The sequence below is a fragment of the Corvus brachyrhynchos genome, unplaced genomic scaffold (genome assembly GCF_000691975.1).
Source record: "Corvus brachyrhynchos isolate BGI_N302 unplaced genomic scaffold, ASM69197v1 scaffold83, whole genome shotgun sequence".
In the NCBI taxonomy this organism is placed as follows: domain Eukaryota; kingdom Metazoa; phylum Chordata; class Aves; order Passeriformes; family Corvidae; genus Corvus; species Corvus brachyrhynchos.
This window is the reverse complement of record NW_008238464.1, coordinates 4,613,600-4,631,818: the sequence shown is the minus strand read 5'-3', so window position 1 is coordinate 4,631,818 and position 18,219 is coordinate 4,613,600. Positions and strand designations below refer to the sequence as shown.

Here is an 18,219-nt window from a genome sequence, read left to right as displayed (position 1 = left end):
GTATCTCTTGTGTTATTGCTTGTGATGAATTCCTGGCAATACTACTGAAACAGTCCTGCAAAAACACATGCTCCTACTCTGTTCTGACAATGCACTGGTTCGGTTACTGCGTGTTATTTTACTTCAAACTTCTCCTTCCACTGACAGGATAATAGAACAAGGATCTTATTAACTGACTCCAGGTGCTGGTAGCTCATACCTCAGGCGGTTCAGTTTGTCAGCTTTTCTAATCTTTTCCATGCATTACCTTCTTTCTGACTGATTACACTCGAGACTTTCTCAGAGAATTACCATCATTGCTAATACTGTTGCCCAGCTAACTAGGCACTACTGAATGGGAATTCTGAGATCCTTCAGCTACCTTTCCTATGGCCTTTGTAATTAAGACACCAATTCCCTGTTTAGTACTGACAACTAATTATTACATGTTATTCAGTGGGTAGTTCATTGAATGTCTTTTCATCTTCCAACAGTGTAAATTGAAGCTGGAATGGCTAAGTTTTAAAATAAAATTAACTTTCATACAGTAAGAGCATGATAAAATTTGATTTCATTGCAGAGTTTATAGTCCAGTGAGGCAATGGGGGATAGTTTTTGGAACAGATCAGCAAGTTGGCATATAGATCAGATACTTCTTTTCTTAGTCCCAGTTTCTCCTTTTTACTTGTAAATAGAAGTTGGAATGACTGTGAAGTCACAATAAAAAGTAGGTTTGTGTCTAAAGAATTTCTCTGTATTTGCTGTCCTGTTTAAACCGGGTTATATAAGGTTGTTTGACAGTTGAATTCCAGAGAGAATAATCAGTGCTTTTTTTCTGAAAGAGACCTCATTTCTGGTCTAGAAAGAACAGTGCTTTCACTTTGGATATGGAAAAGTGAATTTAGTCTCAAGATGTGTAGCTGTCAGCTTCACAGTAATGCCTACGCACAATCTGCCTTGGCTGTGTCATTATCTTTGATCCGTGACATGAAGTGGCACTCAGCATTCTTGGATCTTGATCTAGGTTGGCCAGAGACAATAATAAATCACCTAAACACACTTTTTTTTTTTTTAGCCCTGGGACAACCATAGTTAACTCTAGTGCTGAATGTCTTTCTTCTCCTCTGCTAGGATTTCATTTGCTTTAGCATTTGGAAATGTCAGTGGGAAATGCACAAGTTTTCACGTGGTTTTCTTCAAGCAGAAGAAGAAGGGTTTTGAATTCTTTAGTGGAATAAAGGTAATTCAGGAACCTTGAACGGTGAAAAATAGTAAAAAAAAAAAACATAGCTATATTAACCCTTTTTTTCCTATTATAGTTGACTTCTGTGTTTTTAATGATATTTTCATTTCAGCCTAACCCTTATGTAGAGCTTTAATACACTATAAAATGGGCAGTTTTTTGGTACAGCAAGACAATTTTTTTTCTGAAGGCTGGTCTGTAAAGAGAAGAATCTCTTACTCTTCTTTTTGTATTATCAGGAAAAAAAAAACAGCAACCCACCTTTACTTACACCTTTACTTTTTCTGCCTCATTCTCTACATTCATTAATATTACAAGTGCCCCAAAGTAGTCACTTGAGAGCACTGTGGCTCATGTTCATACAAACCATAGTGTAAAGACACATAGATGTTAATTAGAGAACAAATGAGAATGAATGCTTGATCTGGTGTTACTGTGATCTACCCCACTTTAGGGTAATAGATAAAACTGCATTAGAAAATGCCAAAGGAAATTTTGTATTAAATAAATGTACATTCTTAGTAATGCATTTGGTTTACATAGTGACTTGAGCATTAGTGCTGTCTTGTTTATACCCACCTTTGCGTTAGAGATGACTCTGTAGTCTAAAGTAAGGGTTTATTTTTATATAACTTCAAACTGCCAAAATCTGTATTTCTACTATGAAATATTGTTATACTTGAATACATGTGTAAAAAAAAAAAAAAAAAACAAACCAGAAACCAAAACAACCAAACAAAAAGAACCCCAACCTAAAAACATAGATACATGTAAACAAACCAAAAATAACCCCAAAAATACACAGCCCACCAAATCCCCCAAAAAACACACATGAAAAACCAAGCCGCTTTCAAGGTGATGTCATAAGATGACACACAATCATTCCACAAGCTGGACCCCTAAACAGGAACAAAATGCCTCTCAGTTTTCAGTCTTGAGGTCCAGTTTTCAACTACCCCTAGGCACACACAGCAGTTGAATAAATCTGGAAGAAAACATCAGGTATATGTAGCCCATATCCTTCTCCCACTGGCATTTCTCCTTCCTGCTTCCTCAGCGACTTTTGGAAGCCTTAATCTTCTGTAAAGTGATAGGTGCAAATTTCCTTCAAACTCAGCTACCTCCTGTATCTGAAAGATGTCCTCAGCTGAACTGTTTCACAATTCACAGGAACACACTTAGGCCTTGCATTTCTTTTCGGTTGCTTGGTAGTGTTGTTTGTAGATTTGTTTTGGTTTTACCACACCTTTCACAAATTTGAAGCAAACACAGGCCTGAAAATGCCACAGATTCACAGTCAATAGTGGAAACAGTTGAGTCAGTTGAGTTGATTTCACTTCCTTAATCACAGGGAAGTGCACAGTATATTTTGAAAAATACTGTATAATACTTCTAAAATTGCAGTCTGTGGCAGCTGAAACTGCTGCCCAAACTCTTTTTGGGCAGAGTAGTGAAGAGCAGTTCCACTCTGATGCTCAAAAACTTTTTAAAGCAAGTGCATGTGCACTACCTAACTAATATAAAATGAAATGAAAGAGAAGTGTAAGTGGTAGGTAAAGATAAACCATTTTATCGCTCATGTTCTGAGATTAACTGATCTTCAGTTAACTAAAGCTGTTTGGTTTTGGTCTCGGTTTGTTGTTTTGTTTTAATTCTTAATGCCAGCAGTCCAGTTTCTGGAAAAACATTTCTTAAATGCTGGCTCTAATTTCTGTGACTGTTGTGAACACAAAGGTAGTTTTGGCTCTTTCAACTTCCACTGAAAAAGCTTTTAAAGTGATTTAATAAAAACGCATTTTGCAAGTTGAGAGACATGCTGTAAGCATGTGATACACATAGTGACAAGGATACTGGCTTTCAGAGCTTTCAGGAGGTGTTGTAGTTGCTAGTTACACACATAGGTAAGTAAAATAACATTTATAGAATTTTAATAAATCATTTGCTTGACTGGGACTAAAAAAAACTTTTATTTTTAAAGACTTGGCTGGCTTGTGGGTCCGAGTTGATTTTTAAGGCTAAGACCAACAGTCTCACAAAATTGGTCAAAAGAATAGTCTGTAGCCTTCTTGTGATTAAGATCCTTCCAGAAACCAGGATGGTAACATTTTACTTAACAGTGTTCTACAGTATCCCAGAATTGTTCAGTCTTCAAGTCATCTCACAGGTAATTTAAAGCACATACAAATACAAGCAGAAGGAGTGTCTTAAAGCTTTTTTTTTTTTGCTTCCATACTTCCCAGATTTTTCCCTTCCTAGACTTTGTTCTTGGTGCTTAACACATTCTGCTTCCTGGTTTTAAATTGTATGGTCAGGAAAGTTTATGGCAAAGCAGAGGGTAACATGCTACTTTATTTTGTTTGTCCAGAGCCAAGTGCAGTGGTGCCTTGATCTTGGTCTCTCCAAAACTGCTCCAGTATGAGCAATATGGTAAATCTTTATGAAGTTATTCCAGTTTGCTTGACATTACAGACAACATTTTTAGCATCAGGGAAATGAACTTGTATTTGTAGTCCTTTTTAGTTAGGGCAATAGAAATGTCTCACTTCACTGGGTCAGCTTCTCTGGCCTGACCTCTAGTGATGAAATTGGCACAGCTGCTGTTTTTACAAGAGAAGTCCATATGTTCAAGCTGTAGAAACTTATTTGTATGCTTCTGATCAAAGCTTTTCTGCTCAGTACTTCCTGACTAGCAAATACAGTGATGGATGCAGATGCTTAGTGGACTTAGTGACCTGTTTAGTCCTTTCTGGGACCATGACACATGTTGAAGGCAGAAATTGAAGATGAAGGTCTTTTCCTGTCCTACGAAAGGTGGTAGATTTCTCCCTTACCATTCACTTAGGAAGCGTGGAGAACACATGCAGTATTAGGGCTAGAAAATAAAGATGGTATGAAGGAAAGTAGTTTTATGGCAGTATTTTGTAGGAGTGGTTTTACTGATTGTTCTTGTTTAGCATTAAGGAAAACACAAGATTGAACGTTTGTGTCCAAATTTAGGTGTTGCAGATTCCATGTATACTAAATTTTAGGAAGGGTTTTTTTTTTTTTTTTAGCTTTTCACTTAGAGAAGGACATAATTGACAAACATTAGTTGCTGTTTATCTTGCAATATGTTACTTAAACTTTATGTTGAGCACAGTCTTCTGTATTTGTCTCGGTGTACCTTGTGTACCTGGCTTGAATGTTTATGCCAGCTTCTGTGTCCATGCTATTTTGAAATGAATTTGATTCCTTGTTTTTGCCCTTTTTTTCAGTAAAATTGTAACATAACAAATGTATTTAATGTTTCTTTATCACTAGTCTACCATCCTGTCCTTGGTAAACTACTTGCTGCCGTGTTCACAGTGGTTTACACAATTCTAGTGCCCCATGTGAGTTACACACAAAACTTGCAGAATTTTATTGTTATCATTTGTTCTTCTGTTGTGGTCCTTAACGTAACGCTTTGCACACCTGTTCGCACGGTTATTTTCAAGTAGTTGCACTATGGCTTTAATTGCAAAGCTAGCTCAAGTCATCTTATTAAATGTTGTAAAACTTCTTTCTTTACTTCATGTAACAAGAAAGAGTTGTGGAGGTCCATTACTAGATGTATTTCTTTCTGTCCTTCAGTAGATACTGTCCCAGGCACCCAAACAGTTGATCCTTTAAAAAGCTGTAGCTTGGATTGCTTTCCACAGCTCTGGCTGAAACAAGAGTTAAGTTGCCTGCTATCTTAAATAACTGTTAGCTTTGTGCTACAAGACATGAGGTTGTCAACCAAGCTGGGTAGATGGCTTTGTCTAGCTGGCCTGCTGAAATTCTGGGGTGGAAAAAAAAAGTATGTATTTCTCAGACCTGACAGTTAATAAATAGAGGGAAGGTGGAATGAGAAATAATTGTTCTTGTTCCAGCATTGTCATCATGATGGATCAAATATGATAAGCTTGTGGTAGGAACTTTTCACCCTACTGAAATGTCCAGCATTCTCTAAATGTTTTGGAAAAACTGATGTTTTTCATTGGTCTGAGGCTTGATATACTAAAGAGTCCTTCCCAGGCAAGAGAAAGAGGTCTTGTAGCTGCCTAGTTGCCTATCCTTCTGATCCAGAAGACAGCCATCTGACTCTTGGCAAATGCCCCTATTCTATCTCTCTGCCAGTTCTGCTTTTGCTGCACCTTTTCCATACAGGGGTAGATTTTTGCTTTTATGCATGGGGGAAAAGCACCTTGAGGCAAATGAGACAGGGAAGACTGTACCTTTGGCAAGGAAAACCTTGTTTTTCCCCGAGCTCCTTCTCTTTGTTTCATTTAAAACAATTGCTGGCTGGGAAACAAAAGGAAGAATGAAGGACTAAAAGGCGGAGAGTGCTTTCTTTCTTGCTCTCTAGCTTTCTTTTTCACTGTATCGTACACTTAGTTTCATGTTTAAAAATAAGTGAATAAACTTGAAGGTTATAAGGAACTTTTGGGGTTTTGTATTTTATATGCATTTGTTTCTAGCTAACAGTTATATGGCCACTTGGATAATCACAGGCCTAGCTGTATTCTTGTGGAGCAAAAGGAGTGGTAGATTTTTGACCTTTTGTATCTGAATTGCCACACGCCATTAAAGGAACCATTCCTGTATGAGCTGCTGTGTATCAAAAATTAGCAATATTTTAAAAAACCCAAAGAAACCACAAAACAAAATAAAATTAAGTGGGTGGAGAGGGAGGCAGGAAAGAGTTCCTTTCTGCTTTGACAGATTAGAATTGGGCAGTAAAATTACTAACAGACCAAAATGCTTTTGAAGTGACATTTTCTCTTTGCAAAAATTCCACCACAGCTGATTGAAAACTAGATTTAGAAAGGGTTGTGAAGGAATAGGTAGAAAGAAACAGCATAAAACTTAGATCAGAGTTCAGCTTTGAGTCAGCTATAGGTGACTTCAGGTATTGCTTTGTTCATTTTTCTGCACCACTGTGCTTGAGTTATCTGCTGCTTGCAAGCATCAGTCAGCATCTTCACTGAGCATTCCTTTTGCCAGCTTCCAGTCTAGTCCTTGTCTTTGGTTTCATGACAGTACCATGCTGTGGGAAGGGGATACTTACATTCAGAAGCGAAACTTGAGGCAGTCACATATTTTATTCATATTCAAAACTCATCTGTAGGAAGTGTGTGAAAGTTCAACAAACCAGTTAAAATTTACCCCATGCTACATTTTTGCATTATTTCCCCAGCACAAAGTTTGATTCCAGTTTTACTCACTGCTTAAGCTTACAGTGTCAACTGGGACCTAAGTAAGGAGTAGTTATTCTATGTCACACTTCATCATGCAGAACAATTAACTACCTTCATGTTGCAGACAGACTCCTAAAAGTTTCAGCTGCATTAGCAATGCAGGCAGGGCTTGGAATCGAGCATGAGCTGGGAGTTTTCTTCCTCCAGCTCTTGCTGCATCAGGCAATCTTTGGATGCTATTTGTGTTGTTATTGCAGGTGCCTTGTGTGACAAACTCTCTCGATGCTGCGCCAGAGTTGATAGCGGTTGGATATACTACTTCCTGATCATTCAAGAACAGATGTAAATACCAGACAATCTGCTACATGAAATTTTACTTCTCTGCACCTTTTTATGTGAGAATAAATACTCACCAACATTACACATCTGCCAGAACTGTCTCTCTCTAGCTTTCTGGGCTGTTTTGACATCTTCTAGGCAGCTATTTATCCCTGCTCTGGAGATAAACAGCTGTAGATCAAAGAGAGCATGGCAACATACAAGTAGATGCATTTTGTGGCATCTCCGTGAGCATACTGTCAAATATCATTACTCTGTCAAGACAGTAAAACTTAGAGTGATAGTCATGCAGGTTGCCTTAGGTGCTTATCGTATCTTCATGTTGATAGTTAATTGGGTGAGATATGACTTGAAATAATTTCTCCTTATTTTGGTCACTACTGACATTGTGAGCTTAATCAGTGAATAAAATGTAATCATAAATTATTTTGCAGGCTTTGTTGTGTTGCAGCAATAATGCCAGGCTGCAGTATGGGGCAAACTTTGAAAAGCTTCCTACAGATGATCCAGTGTGTGCTTATCCAAGCTATGTTACACAAAAGTCAGGAGCTGAGCTTGCCCAGTAGACAATAGACACAACAATTAATCTAGAAAAACTTAACTTATATACAAGCACACTTCATTAGGGATTCAGAAAGAAAGTAGGTTGAGTATTTTACCATGCCAATGTTGCTGATATTTTTAAAGCGTTATTACCAGAACACATCTTAAAAAGGATGTAATGTTTTAATGTAAAGGAAATGCTTGTGCTTTGAAGACTTACCTACTTTTCATTTTTTCATTGCTCAATAGACTGTTGAAAAGTAAGGGATTACTTCACATGGATAATTCAAGCCACTTACATATGCTCTTGCCCTATTACTCTGGTTTTTCTTAATATATATTAGAAGTCGGAAAGCAAAGGTTTGTGTACTTGCTTTATCAAATGAAATTTGATAATTGGGAAGGAAGGGAAGTCTTCAACAGGAAGCACATTCCTCTAATATTTCAGTGTTCTCACACTCTATCACTGAAAGCAGGTGATAACTTCATAGTTGATATTTTATTTTTTCATATAGTGGTAGGACAAGGGGAAATGGCTTTAAGCTGTAAAAGGGTAGGTTTAGGTTAGAAGTAGGAAACAGAATCTCTACTGTGAGGGTGGTGAGGCACTGGAACAGGTTGCCCAGAGAAATTGTGAATGCTCCATCTGTGAAAGTGGCTGGATGGGGCTTTGATCAGCCTGGTCGAGTGGAATGTGTCCCTGCCCATGGCAGGGTGGTGGGAACTAGGTGTTCTTTAAGGTGTCTTCCAACTCAAACCATTCTGAATTCGTTTTTCCCTACTAGATAGAATTCACAGCTTGTGCTGTTTAAGCAAGTATAGTTGTATTTAAATGGAGAAAAAGAAAATTTTGTTTCTGTTTTTTTTTTCTTTGAAAGTCAGGGATGCTTGTACCCTGTTTTAAGTACAAAAAGTAATTTCAAACTGGAGGAAGAAGTTCATTATGTCACAGATACTGTGAAAGTTAAAGCCCCCCAGCAGAGGGCTAAGAGAAATCAATATGTGGTCAAAATAAAAATATTTTTTAATGGTGTGATTTGCTACTGCTTTTTAGTAATAAAACACCTAAGGAAGTAGTTAAAAGGAAAACATTTGTTTGACCAGTAGTGTTCTGTTCTAGGGCAAGACAGTCTTATGCTACATAGTATTTTCTTCTGTCAGAATAGCAGCTAGCCTTGACTTCTCCAGCTTCTTTCTGATTTCAGTGTCGAGTCTTCTTAAAAAAATAAACAAAACAATCTTTTCTTTTGAAACACAAAGGAGTTGTTTTCCCTTTCATTTGTTGGGCTATTCTAATTATTTCATTACCTTTTGATTACCTTTCTTGAATGACCTTGGTGTGGGGGATTTATTCTTTCTTAAACATCACATCTCTCATTTGAGCTTACATTTAAATTTTTCTTTTGCAGTTACTTATCTATGGGTGGGGTTTTTTACATAGTTCTGGCTTGCTGTGATTCAAGTTATACAGAAGACAGAAAGCCATTTACATATTTACAACAGTCAGATTATGAAAGGCTTGCAGGTTGAGCCTTTGAATATCAGATACTGCCTACGAAAATGAATCCAGTTTTCATTGCTTTGTTTTTATTATAATTTAACAAAAATATCTTTGTTTCCAACAGTCTTGTGTTTCTAATACCTCCAACCTTCAATCATATCAGACAATGAGTTTCAACTAGTGCTAATTGTATTTCATGACAGGGAGTGGAGGAGTGTGCTGAAATCTCTGTACTGGGTTTTGGTTTGTGTGTTTGTTTTTTTAATTAAAGCTAAAATGCTGTATTATCCAAAGCATTGCATATACATAATAAAAGTAACAGGAAAAAACCCCACAAAAGTTGCATACTTGTATCTTGCCATATGTATTTAATATATAAATGTCCATTAATGTTTTGTTGACAGATGGTCTAGAAATAAAAATACAGTATTTAATTTTCCCAAAAAGTCTTTCATCATATTGAAAAAAATGTTTCTACCATTTTTGCTTCACAGTCTATTTAGAAAAATACTCTGAAGCTTGTAGCCATTTTAAAAACCTGAGGGTAACAGAATGTTGCAAATACTTTTGCAGCTTCTAAACATTTCTGAACTAAAAGTGGAAAGTGTGAACACCAACGCAGACATCTATATCCATGTCAACAGTGTTGATATATTACATTATGCTCTAGGGTTTTTTTTACTAAAAATTAAGTTTTTCTTACAGTTACAACAGGTTTGTGTACATATCATCTGTAGGTATCAATACAGGAAGTGCTGAGTTCCAGTGCTAGGAAATGCACAAAGGAATACTTGTTTCTTGGCTTTAATGCTTTCTCATTTAATATGTTATGTGGGAAAATAATAATTCTATCCCTTCCATTTTTCCGTAGTGGACCAGATCTATCATCTAGCATCTCCTGCTTCTCCTCCAAATTACATGTATAATCCTATTAAAACATTGAAGACCAACACTATTGGGACATTAAACATGCTGGGTAAGTGGAATTTTTTTTATTGCTTAACTTGGTTAGTCATCATATAATCCCAACTGAATTGCTGGGGAGAGGGGAGGATGAAGCAAATGAGTTGCACATTTTAAAAAGTCGTTTCTTTAAGCAAAATAAGGTTGGGGTTATTTTTACCCTCTTTGAAGGTTTTTTTCTTTTTCCTATAAATATGTCTGCAGATGAACACTGGCAACATGGCTGTCAAAGCACAAGAACTTTGTGCCTGTAAGTTGGCTATGGAGTGTGCAGTAATTACAGAAGTCATCAGAGCAATTAAGAGCATGGGATTTTATAGCACATTTGTGCTCATGACTGCAGTTTTCGCTTTGGTGACTGTGGAACATTCCCGCGGTTACCATAAGTGACTGTTCCTTTGCACCTCAGCAAACATTGAACTAGGTGGAACTGCACTGGTTCTGTAAACTCCACACATCAAGAGTACTGCACCCTCTTGTGCATGCCTTGGCTGGCAAATTCTGAAAGAGTGTTTAATGTCTAGCTTCGTGGTGAATAATTACATGGCAATGTTTTCAGCTTTGTCTGTTAGTTTTGATGCTGGGAATGGATCTGTGAAAAGAAGACCTCAAGCCTTTGCTACTTTTTCCTCCCATCTTTGTGCCATTTGGTATATGATGCAGACTGATCTGTGTGTCAGTGATCCTAAGAGTTGTTATGAGTCTGAAAAACTCCTGGGCATTAGCACAGCTGAGTTTCTTGAGTGATGCTCTAGTGAGTACATTTCAGAGAATTAAGTGATTCAGAAGCTATAGAGGTACCAGAATGGCATAGGTGAGAGATTTGTTTGATTTGCCATGCCAACTTGAAGACCGGAAAGCCTCTGAAATGGAATACAGAATGATCTCCAGTGGTAGGTAGGACCATCCAAGCAGTTTAAAAGGACATAAGAAAGGAGAAATGATTGATTTTTGTCCTGTAACATGTTAGTCTGTATAAGTTTTTTTAAATAGCTTGTCTTTAATCTATGTAAAGAAGGATTTGGTAATCATACTGTGTTGTTTCACAATCCTGCTTTCCTGAGTGGAATGCTTCCTTGGCCTTTATTTAGGTTGTAATAAATTAAGTTCTTGGATCTTGATTCAGTGTAACTGCTAGTCCCAGAAGCAAGCACATCACATGCAGGGGCCACTCTGCTGTTTCTTAAGTTTTTTAGTTTGGAAGTGGGAGCTATGGATGTGATTTACAGCTAAATTTGCCTAGTGAGAAAAATCAAATTCTCTTTAAAAACATGTAAAACAGGATCATACTGAAACAGCTAACATGAATGAAGGATTCTTGCACTTGCTGTAATTATGTTGTTCTTTCCCCATTGCCCAAAATCTAGGTTTAGCTAAACGTGTTGGAGCACGGCTGTTGCTGGCCTCTACATCAGAGGTTTATGGAGGTAAGAAGAATAAAACAATAATTAGAGCTATTCAGATATGACTGTGTAAAAGGGTATTTACACATCTTTTGTCAGATACCAGAATGATAGATTTTCATCACTGTCTTAGCTTGCTTTTTTATGAGATGTTCTTCTTACAGTTTAAAATGTGAGAAGGGCATTTACAGTGCTTGCTTTATGTTTCTAGTCAGGAGTGGTAGCTGGAGACTTGTGTTGTTGTCTGTACCTTTCCCATGTCATGGTTTAGGTCTCTTTTTCCAAAGGGCTTGTGGGAAATTGAGTGTTGTACTTTAAAGTCCAGATGCCATAATGAAAACCTGAGAAGAAAGATCATTTCAATAGTAAATATGTGTATCTTTTTCCCATCACACAGGAATTGTATTGTTAAGATTTAGTAATTGCCCTGGTGTGTAAGAGACGAGGATATAACCTCCAAGCTAAGAAAATACTGGTTGTGCGTGCAGATTCTTCTGGTGTCTCTTAAAATGTAATATTCAGCAGTGCTCTGTCTTCCTCTTACTGGTAGAAGTGAAGGAGTGAAAGAATGATGGGTAGAATGGTGATTGGATGCAGCAAGACTCCTTAGTATTTCCTTGGGCGTGTAACAGACCCTGTACCTGCTAGAGAAACTTCCTTCTGTTCTGAACTATTGCATAATTGATAATAGCAGTCTTGCAAGATTATTTGAGATGCACAAGCACAGTACCCTGCTTAAGGGGAATAGATTTGAGAGTCTTGGCTATAAAGAACAAACAAGTGAACAAAAAATGGTCACCTGTATTACAAGACACACAGCTTTGTGAGCAAAATGTGAGGAAGGACAAAGAACACACCTCCAGGTGTGCACTTTTGGTGGAGCAACTTCAGTCAAGAAGATTCAAAGTAAGTGCCCAAGCAATCATCACTCAGATGATTGGGCAGCCAAAGTCGCTTGAGCATGTACAGTGTTCCTACTGCCTCCCGAGCCTTAAATTATCCACTCTACAGGCTCTACAGAGAAAAATGGTAGCCCCAAGGACTCTTCTGTAACTGAACAAGCTCTCTTCTGGAGTATTTCCCTTCCCACAGCATCTTTTCAGGCCCTTTTAAGATCGCTATGGGCTTTCATAATCGTGTAAAACTTCTATGCATTTACCATTGCTCCGTGGCTTTCATATGGCACAAATGCATCCATTATCACATCTGAGCAGCATAAAATCAGGAAGGTTTAATCCGAACTGACTGTCAAAGTTGTTTCAAAAATTAACTTTCAATACTAGGAAGTTCTGTAGTAATGTGTGCAAACTTCAAACCTGGTAGAAATTATACCGTCCTAAAGACAGCAAAGGGGGACATTTAACCAAGTGTTTGTATTTTTTCAAGCATATAAAGCACACACCATCAAGCTTCCTAGGTGGCTGTTGTTTGGTTGGTTGTTTTTTATAATGAAGAACTTCTATACTGGATCAAACCAAAGGATTGTCTAGCCTGATGATTGATAGCACAGTGATAGCTAGTAAAAATGCTTAGGGTGAAACAGAAGAAATGTAAGTGCCTTTTTAAGAAATGCAGTACATCTCTATTTTCTCCATTTTTCTTTCCTTGTTTCCTATTTTATGAAATTTGAATATGCTTTACTTTCGTACGTAACCTATAATGCCTCCTACATGACTGCTGCCTACATAACCTGTAATGTTTCCTCTGAAGCACATTAGGTAAAAATCATATTTATGCCCTTGAGGTAGTCTGTCTTTGCAGAGAGGAGTTGAATTTAACCCTCTGTTCACACACTCTTAGGGAAAGCAGTTGCTGGCTGTTGTTTGCTTGTACTCAAAGAGCTTTCATCTTCTGTTACTGCCATTTTCATGGTTCCAGTGATTGCACTTTTAAGAAATTGTGGTCAAATTTAAGATTTTTTAAAATTCAGAATTCAGAGACAAGCCGTGCTGACTTCTATAACACAAATGCTCTGTTGAAAGTTTCGTCATATATAGTCATCTTTTGATATATCATAATCTAAGGTGGTTTTTTTCCCCTGTAGATCCTGAAGTTCACCCTCAAAATGAGGATTACTGGGGCCATGTGAATCCAATAGGTCCAAGAGCCTGCTATGATGAAGGAAAGCGGGTTGCAGAGACCATGTGCTATGCATACATGAAGCAGGTATTAAACTTGAATCAGATTTGGTGGTTTTTCTGTATTTATTGAAGGCCAGTGTATCACAAAACTGGAATATGTGTATTTAGGGGTAGGAGGGCAAAAGAGAACATACTGAGTAGGAACACTTACTCTGTTGTGGCAAAATCTGTTTTCTTTAATGGGAAGGTTTTATTGCTCCTATCTATTGTGTGTTTTCAGATGAGCAGTCTTCTTGTAGAAAATGTGCTTTAGTCTCCTTTGCAGGTATAATATGTCTTTCAGGATAGTAAATACTTTTCAGACAGATTAAACTGAGGTGACCTTACTGTGCTGAGAAGTCAATGGGGCTGAATAGGGCCATTACTGATAAATGTGGAATGTTGAAGAAGCATAATCAAAATCAGAATGTACAAGTAAGAATATGGAAGGTCTTTAATGAGTATTTATACAGAAGCAATGTATTTTAAGCACTTTAGAAAGGTCTTAAAATTATGTAGGTATAAACACAGAACTTAATGAAAGATATGAATACCTAGCTATGTAATGCCTGTTTACAAAGACAGTAGCATGAAGATAAAAATGCAATTTAAAATATGTTTGGGAAATTATACATGCCAGTTTCCTTGGGTTTCATAACCAGCAAGTAGAAACTCATCATTAACTAACATAGCATTGACTCTTTACCTGTATGTAAATCTTGCTTAATTGTGGTTCAGTTAGGCTCTGAGAGACTATTTAATTAACAAATGTGGCACACTAAAGAAAATAGTATCAGTATTTCTTGTTATTTGCAGCCTTAATGTACAAAACTATAAATCAAACATAGGATATTCTATAGAATTTTAAACCTTTAAATTATAAAATTCTAAGTGATTTTATAAACCTTGAAAACAGAATCAAGCTGAAGTGATAAGACTTTAGAGAGGGTATTTTAGTATAGAGATTGTAGTAATTTTGTCTTATCTCTTCTACCAGACAGAGAAGGCAGAGATTCTGTCTCCTTTGTTCTCTTTTAAATCATTTAAGGTCCAACATGGTGACAGTGCTCTTGTCCAGGCTACTCAATATTTCTCTGTAGTAGAATATTCCTTGTCAGTCTGGAAATCCATTTGCAGTTGAAGATTGCAGTTTTTATGAGAAATTCTCGTGCTGTAGGGTGTTGCATTTTTTTTGTAGGTTTGTGGTATGCACTGCAGTATTCTTTTAGAAGGGCATGAACAGGTAATTTTTAAAATCATGGGCTGTATCTTAAAACCACAGGATGAGTCATGATAGCATCTCATAAATTTTATGCAGGATTTGCAATGAATAGTTAAGGTTTGTAAGGTGGAGCTGCAGTGCACACATGCATTAAGTAAAAACTCATAATGCAAATGAGCTCTCTGTCCTAGGGGCAGCTCTGTGACATATTTCCTGTACTTTATTATGGGTTAGTGAAGTCTGCCCATGTTCATGAAGCTTGTCCCATGTTCAGATATATTTTGAAATACTGTTGAGCTGGTGTGGGGGAAGAGAGGGGTGGGTAGTGTTTAGATGATATGCTGTTATTAGTGGAGTAAATCTTTTGCTAGTGGGAAGGTCTGATTTCCTCTATGCAAATAAGCATTGTGTTTTTAAGAGGATTTTCAGTAGGAGTGACCTAGCTCTAAACAGTAGGATTTGCAGTATTTCAGGCTAAAATATTTCCAGAATCTCTCAGCTTCAATAAAAAGAAGAAACAGGCAAAGTTATTTTGCATTTTTTGGTCATTTCTTGCAAAGATTTCCATCTTTATGCACATTGCTAGGTACCTTAGACACCTAATAGTGTTTCCAAAAATGTGAAGTGAAACTAAACTTCTACGTTTTACACTTCCAGACAGCCTGTTTGAATCCAAACAGTTTTTGAATCTAGTCAAAGCTGACTGTTTGCTGTTGTCGGAGTTCCTCAGTAGCCTGGCCTGACCGAGGCATTTTTGGAGCCTTCTTTTCTGCTGGCAGTGTTGTTTTGTTCACTTACTTTGACCCTATGAATTAAGCATTTCTTGACTTTATCACCTGAGAAAGCAGTGGGAAGGCAGTTTCAGCATATAGTATCGCAGTGTTACGTTTGTGCTTTGTTCAGGACTTGCCATTCAGTTATCTGTTCAACCTTTAAAAAATTACATCTGGCCTTCTGGAGCTATTTGGAAATCTAGGTATTAATGTTTGCTCCAATACTCTGGATTAATTTAAATACTGACCAGAATCTGATACTACCTTCATGGCAGGGATTTACATCATCTGCATAGGTGTGTTGCAAATACAAATACACAGCATTTTAAATGCTGTGCATATTAAGGGTGTTTTGTGAACTAGATTTCCTTCTTTCCTTATGCCACTGACCTGTAAGGAAATTCTCCAGAGCTGAAGCAACACTTCAGGTCATTAGGGAATGTTACAGGAAAATTTTTCTTCTCCTTCCACTTTCTTCATCCATTTTTTTCGTACCAGCTATGCGACTCTGAAAGCTTCGGTGGTAACAAATGGGCTTGTTGTGATACAACTATCACATTAAGTGATAGTTTTGGAATTACCTTAGAATAGCTGAAGTGTTGAGGTATAAGCATGGTAATGTTTCCACCATAAAATTGTAGGTTGTATTCAGGGATTTGCATTATGCCCAATGTGAAGAGTCAGACGATTGAGGCTGTCCTTCCTAGCTTGTTTAGGAGCTTTAGTGCTTACGAAATTCAGATCTCACCATCTCTGTTTTTGCAAAATAATACTAAAAAGCTATTAGTAACTGAGTATTAATGGCATTTTGTTTATGCAATTGACAGTACATGTAAATAAAATTCCTTGGACCCAGCCTCATTGTAGAGTATTGTAGCTTAAACACATCATAGATGGATCCAGTGAACACGGTGCTAGTAATTCTGCTGTGATTGCAATTCAGGGGTTTGGGAACAATTTTGAGAGTTAATGGTCTCCGAAACACATGGGAAAGAATATGAATCAGTAAGAAAGTGACTATTAGAGCAAGGAATGCAGGCAATAATCTCAAATAATTTTAGCTGAGACGTTGGTAAAGATCTGTATCAGGTCACAGTGATACCCATGTTACTGTCTGGACTTCCCCGGCAGATTTTTTAAATTCTGGTTGTCTGCTGGAGAGCAGACATTTGTTGTAGCTTTTCCTTTCCTGATTTTGTATGCAGGGAGGTCTGACTCATATTTGCTGTTCAGATAGATCCACAGACTTTGCAAAAGAAAGAAGGACTAGTAATTAATAGGAGAAGCTTGCCTGATACCCTTGTGAATTACAGCCACAACATACCATGTTCAAGTTGTTTTGGTTAAAGAAACTTTTGGCATTTGAATTGTATTGATCTGTTTTCTAAGACAGTCAACACAAGGAGATACCTTTTCTTAAAATGCTTATAAAATTAAAATACGTCTTTTTAAATTAAGAAGTTATTGTAGCATCCTTAATACCCTTGATACTTTCTGGAGCTGGGATCTCTAGAACTAAAGCACTGGCAAAGACTTATGCTGAAAACCAGGACAGCTTTGTTTTGCAGAGGAGACTGGATAACTAATGCTACATTTTGCCTGACAGCTGTAGAATAGTCTTGAGTACTTATTCAGAGGAGGTATTTCCGTAAGCCATAACAATCTTTCCTGCTTCTTTACTGTTTCTTTTCATCTGTACAAGCACAGTCTCTGTGAAGAAATTCATGCTGATAAATAATAGAGTGAGCTGAAGTGTTTTGCTAGCCCACAATCCTGCGTTGTATGATCTTGGTCTCAGGCTCTTTTTTGGATTGCTCAAGGAATTTTCTTTCTCATCAACCTGCTGTAGGAAGGCACTGTCTTAAACTGTGAGGACAGAAGGCAGTTTATCACATTTGATCTCAGCGTTAGGGATAAATCTCAAGCTCTGTTTTGTTTAGCAGTATAAATGTGAGCCAAAGAGGTTTTTCTCCTTTCTCTAGGATGTAATAAAATACCGTACATGACTTACTGCTGCAAACCTGGGGGAGTAATTGAGTTTGATAATGGGAATATGGTAGAGGTAGTCAGTCATTACTACATGTTGTTGATAATTTCAGAGTAACAGGATGTAGCTAAGACATAGACAATTAATACAAAAAGGAATAGAGTTACTCAGTATGTAAAAAGAATGGTGTTCAAATGAGGTGTTCATGAAACAGCGAAAGGAGACTTGTGACAGTTTTTAAGTTACTGGCTCCAAAATCTCGTTTGTGGAAGAGTTTCTTTTGAGAAGACAGTTTTAAAGGGCCAAATGAAAATTTAGCTGCATAGAAAATAGATTTTTCAAAGCAGTAGGCTGCAGAGAAAAGCTTTGCTGGATGACACTATAAATAAAAAGTTACTCATTTTAAAAGACAACATTACAGTGGGGTGAGGTGAGTAAATAGAAGGGAGAAGAAATAATGGATTCATTGTGACTGTGAGTAAGTGCCTGTGTTGTTTTTTCTTTTCTAGATCCCTTGCTAGTTTCCAACCAATACTGGAAAACAAGGCTTCTGCTGTAGCTTGTGCAGTACAAGAGTGTCTTTTTGGTCAGCATTGTTGAATGAGTTATTTTTATCTTGAATACTAGCTTCCAAGTGCCTTATTTTCTGCACTTGTTATTAGTGGCAGTATCTGGAAAGCTCACATGAAATACAGTCCCTTCCTGAAGGGGTCAGTGTCCTTTCTAAGATAAAGTGCTGGGCAAAACAAAGGAAGGAGAAGCTTTCTATGTCTTTCCAAATGCAGTGAAGGCTTTGGGAATGGTTCTGTAATGTGCTGCTGGAAGTGTATATTTGAAATGTTACACTGCTGTACTTTTTTAGCTACCAAGAAATAGAATATGTTCCCAGCTGATGCATTTTGCATGGAAAGGGACTTCTGCTCTTTCCGGAGTCTCTTTCAGCAG

The 18,219-nt window shown here is 37.3% G+C and overlaps 1 protein-coding gene across 1 annotated transcript in view; it reads left to right on the top strand.

Moving 5' to 3' along the window:
• UXS1 (UDP-glucuronate decarboxylase 1) overlaps positions 1–18,219 on the top strand; it is a gene marked incomplete at its 5' end in the record, with an annotated part of 56,767 nt that overhangs the window by 26,042 nt on the left and 12,506 nt on the right. Inside the window, 3 exons of the mRNA XM_008635837.2 lie at positions 9,678–9,782; positions 11,137–11,196; positions 13,217–13,338. Of these exons, the coding sequence (XP_008634059.2) occupies positions 9,678–9,782; positions 11,137–11,196; positions 13,217–13,338 (287 nt within the window). The remainder of the gene's footprint in view (positions 1–9,677; positions 9,783–11,136; positions 11,197–13,216; positions 13,339–18,219) is intronic.